The sequence below is a fragment of the Frankliniella occidentalis genome, unplaced genomic scaffold (assembly GCF_000697945.3).
Source record: "Frankliniella occidentalis isolate FOCC.00 unplaced genomic scaffold, Focc_3.1 Scaffold162, whole genome shotgun sequence".
Classification (NCBI taxonomy): Eukaryota; Metazoa; Arthropoda; class Insecta; order Thysanoptera; family Thripidae; genus Frankliniella; species Frankliniella occidentalis.
The window spans coordinates 89,341-94,057 of record NW_026267288.1 but is presented as its reverse complement, the minus strand read 5'-3'; the positions used below and the strand labels follow the sequence as shown (position 1 = coordinate 94,057).

At 59.1% G+C, this 4,717-nt stretch overlaps 1 protein-coding gene across 1 annotated transcript in view; it reads right to left on the bottom strand.

Annotated features, from left to right (window-relative positions):
- Positions 1-4,717, bottom strand: part of LOC113210614 (growth factor receptor-bound protein 14) — a gene marked incomplete at its 5' end in the record, with an annotated part of 161,671 nt that overhangs the window by 74,992 nt on the left and 81,962 nt on the right. The window contains 2 exon segments of the mRNA XM_052271454.1: positions 2,658-2,738; positions 3,781-3,909. Of these exon segments, the coding sequence (XP_052127414.1) occupies positions 2,658-2,738; positions 3,781-3,909 (210 nt within the window).

The following is a 4,717-nucleotide window of genomic DNA, read 5'->3' as shown; positions in this document are numbered from 1 at the left end:
CCCGCCTTCCCTCCCCGCGCCCCGCTCGTCACCTTGGCAATGACCGCCCCCACCTTCCTCCTCGCGAGCCCCACGCCGCCACCACCGCCACCGCCGCAGAGCCCGTCATGCCGAAGTAACCACCAAAACTCCATCATGCCAAACTGGGGCCGGAATCAATGGGGGCACGACAGGGGGGAAGATGATGTAGCGGAGGGAGGAGGTGGAGGAGGGGGGGGGGCGGCAGGCAGGGTAGCGTGCGGCCGCTGTACGCAAATTACGTGTAGCGGCGATAGATGGATGATGACCGCTGCCAATGACAAGCCGCCCCGCCCCGCCCAGCCCCACCACAATGTGGGAAGGAAGGGCGTAAATGCCGCGTGCGGCAAGGCCATTACAGCACCATTCCTCATTCTCCGCGCAGCGCCGCACAGCGCTCCTCCGCGCCACGCCACGCCCCGCAACCCGCCCAACGTTGCCAACTTTCGCGAAGAAACAAGAAGTATAGAAGTAGTGTGGCCGAGTAACTCACCTGGTGTACTACTACCACTACTTCTACACCGCGTCGCCCGCGGGGGGACGGCGGCGCGGCAGCGCCATATAGCGCACTACCGGGGGGGGGGGGGGGGGGGGGGGGCGTGCGCCTGGATCGCCCTGGGGGGGGGGGGGGGGGGGGGGCATGGGCATACACAGTCAGGTGCACCCATAGAGGTGTGCAGCAGCAGGCAGGATCGAGCTTTGATCGCGATGGTTGCCCACTCCCCCCCCTACCCCTTCCCTATTCGCACGCTGCCCCCCTCTTCTCCTCTCAACTCCATTAGCATAAAGATGAGATCAGCCAGGCGCTTATTTGATGCAAATCGCCGTACTACTAACTACATTGGCCGTGTGCGCGCGCGTGCTAAAAATTATTCGAGGGAAAAGGAGAGTGTCGACGACGAGAGGGTGCCGCAGGAAGGAAAAGAGGGGGTGGTAGTGGTGGTGGTGGGGACTGAGGGGATGGGGGCCCCCGGCAGGGCACCGGGTAATGCGACAAAAGTGTCACCAAGGCGCCCGCCGGAGCAAATAGCAAACCCGCTCGATTTTTTTGGTCGTTCCGAATAATTTACGCCCATAAGCAGCAGCACCACCAGGAGCAACAACATAACCGACGCTGTCACGGCACTGTCGCTCTGCGCCAACGTCGCGACGCAGACGGGCGGGCAGGCCTGGCAGGCGGAAGGACGGGCGCTCGCCGTCGTCGTCCGGGCGGCCGCTCCGGGCGATCCAATCCGATCCGGCAGAGTAGCTCGGCAGTACAGCTGGCTGGCCATGATCTTGACCTTGACTGAGTGTGAATCACTGGCTCCTCCCTCCCCTCCCCTACAGACCCGCTGCCGCGGGCGGGGCGGGGCGGGGAGGACAGGGAGAATGACGTCGACGCTGCTGCCATCCCCACACCGCAGCGAGCGCAGCTTTAGCAGTCTGCTGCTCCGACTGTTGGCCGATTCCAGTGGCAAGTCAGAAGGAGTGCGGTGAGGAGCCAGGGGCCGGGCGGGGGTGAAGGCGGTGAGGAGGGTTAGAGGAGAGGGCAAAGCTGTCCCTCTCAAGTCTCTCAACGCCCTGCCTCGCGCACCACTCTCGTCATTAGCTGAAAAGACTGCTGCTGCATCTCCCCCCCCCCCCTCCTTCCCTCCCTCGCCCCTCGCGACCGGATCGATCGCCGCTGCTGCTCCCTGCCGCCCGGGCGCAGGCGGCCGCAGCCCGCGCAGCAGCCCGACGAGCTGCTCGCGAAGAGTCGGCTTTGGCCCAGCGCCACAGCGCCACGCGCGGCCCGCCGCGGCGTTTTAAATAGTAAGCTCGCCATGGTTTTTGCACTTAATGCGAAACAAACTGGCAGCGGGGCGGAGCGAGCCGAGCGCGCCCTGCTGCCGGCATCTCACCCCGGCAGCATGATCGTGAGTGACAGGTTGGTTTCTCGCTCGCTCCCCCCTGGCCACGCCACCACCGCGCTCAGCAGCTCAAGGGGGTGGCGGGGCGTAGCGGGGCGCGGGGACGGGAGGGGGGCGGTGAACCCGCGGCGGGTGAACCCCGCAGGCATGACCGCCCCAGCGGGGGCCCTTCCCCGTTCCTCGCCGCGCGGCCACCCGCCGCCACGCGCCATCAAGTCGGGAACCTCAAACTTTATTCACCCGTCCGTCCGTCCATCCGCAGCAGCGGCGGCGGCTCCCCGGAGAGTCCGTGTCACATCGGGAGGGGCGCCCCGCGCGGCGGCCGCGCCCTCCGGACTGGAGAGTGCCCGCGAGGCAGAAGGGGCATAGCAGGCCAAGGAAGGGATCGGGGAGGAAAGCAAAGAGTAAAGACTTGACCAAACGCAAAAATAAAAAAATTAAAAAAATGTTATAATGGACAAAAATGAATCTCCTATTCGAAGGACAAACTGCTAAAATTGTCATCTCTGTATGAGTACCCCATTTTGTGGAATTTTATGTAGCTTACCATGCCAAAATATTAAATGTGTGTTACAGAAAAATATTTGGCGTATGAATGAGTTACACGACGAGCATTTTTGTCGATAAAAATGCCCTGTGTTCGATTGATAAATGTCACGCTCTGGCCACTGAAAATAACTGTAGTCGGCCGGTCTCTTATCTCTTACAGAATTTGCGAAGCGCCCGTCCACCATCATCGTCACTCACCTTATGCGAGTTCATGGACGCCAGCGGAGACGGCGGATCCAGCCGTCGGTTCTGCCGCAGAAACTTGGCCAGCGCGGGGAACTGCAACACACGACACACACACACACGTTCCGCTGGTAAACTTGTTGCACATCAAAAATTCGCAGGCATCCATCACCCTATCGCTACCGGGCGCGGCGGAGCGGGGAGGAGTTCATCGGCAAGGTGACCCCCACCCTTTCTGGCCGCCCATCTCTCGGACTTTCACGCCGTACCGGACGGAAGGTTACGCGGCGCACTGCACGTAGCGCCAGGCGACACATCACATCACGCCATACGACGCGCCGGGGTCACCGTGGGTCAGCCCGCGCACCTGAATATGATTGAATTTATTGATTCCGATCGATGACCGCGTAGTCTGCGACACGTCGTGTCGTGAGGCGGCGAGAGGTGAGAGGGGCGTATACTTTATGTCCTCAGACTCGCCTTCGGACGGCGCCGGAGCGCTTGCCCGGGACCGGACCCTCCTCGCCCAGCTTTTTACGCGCATGTGAAAGTTTCGCCAAAAAGCTTTTATCAGGCGGTAAACTTTATCGGGAGATAAAGGCGCGGGCCGCGTGTTCTTTATTTCGTTGCCATAGCAGCGAGCCCTCGAAAACGTTATTAAGGGGAACATAATTGCCGCAAAAGGCAAATGTTAGGGGATACTGCGCGGTTTCGTACGTCAAGACGGAGGGCTTTATTACGGGATCGTATAACGAGCTGCTTAGCACGCCGGGGCACACCCGAGATTGAGCCTCATGCTGTGCTGGTTCATAACCCCTCCGAGCAGTTCTACCTGAGAGATGCCCAAAAGATAAAATGCACGGAAATTGAAAAAGAGCTCTGTTAAAGGCGAATGGAAAGTCCCCAAGCCAAGTAGATGTAATCAAATCAGCTCCAGTCCGATACCCTAAAAATCCCCAAGGAAAATCAATTTAAGTCGCGCGCGCGTGGGGAGGAAACGCAATTCAAAAGCGATAAATCAAACACCCGAGTGGGAGCGCAGAGGGAGAAACCTATTAACCCACAATCTGTTCCACAAAATCGACGCGGTCACGTGGTATATAATCGTGTCATCGGGTCGGTCGGTCGGTCCACTCACCTTGTACGAGAAGTAGAGGCAGCGGTCCTTGAGCAGGATGAACGCCTTCGCCCACACCTGCTTGTGAGCGTCGCGGACCCACACCTGCGTCAGGATGGACGGGCTGTCGTCAGCCGAGGCCAGCGCGCTCTGCAAAAGCACACAAACATATTGCCGAACATTACTTACTATACGAAGCGCTGCGATATCTCAATTCCGCCTCTCTATGGCCAGCAGGAGCTTAGCATACATCCCACTGTACGACTGGCACGAGGGCCAAGCAACATGTCTGACCACCGCGCAAAGTCTGTTGACACCAGAAGGCATCTGTCTGTAACGAATTCACCGACACTCGCCGCTGGCAATGGCATTTATGCGGGGAAGTACGACTCCTCAAAGTGGCAAGAAGTAGTGCTCCGTGCAAGACCCATCATCACACATTTCAAGTTTTGGGGAGAATTGGTGAGAGGGGCGAGGAGGGAAGCTCTCAGCCAGCAGAGCCGCCCACCAACGCCACCCAAACCACTTCCCTTCCCCCGTAATCACGAGCCACATCCTACCCGTTTACGGCCACCTAAACTCTGGCCAGAGAGGAAATTTGAGACTTGCAAGGGGGCACTTCGGCGTTGGCTACGGGTCCGCACACAGACCCTCCAGACAAATTCTTTTATCTTTTTATAATCATAAAAGGGTCCCCCCTGTCTTTTATTTCGTCGACCAGCAAGGGCCAAGCAGACAGGCCCCGGGTATACAGCGAGAATGAAGAACAAGACGAAGGAGAAGAAGAAGAGGAGGAAGGCCTGCAGCCAGACGCGCACAGCACGGCCCTTCGCAGCCAGCTCATGTGAGGTCACGTTCAACCGGCCAAAAACTTTTCCAAGCTCAAAGCTTTACACGCCAGTCGGGGAGGGAACAAGAGAGAGAGAGAGAGAGAGAGAGAGAGAGAGAGAGAGAGAGA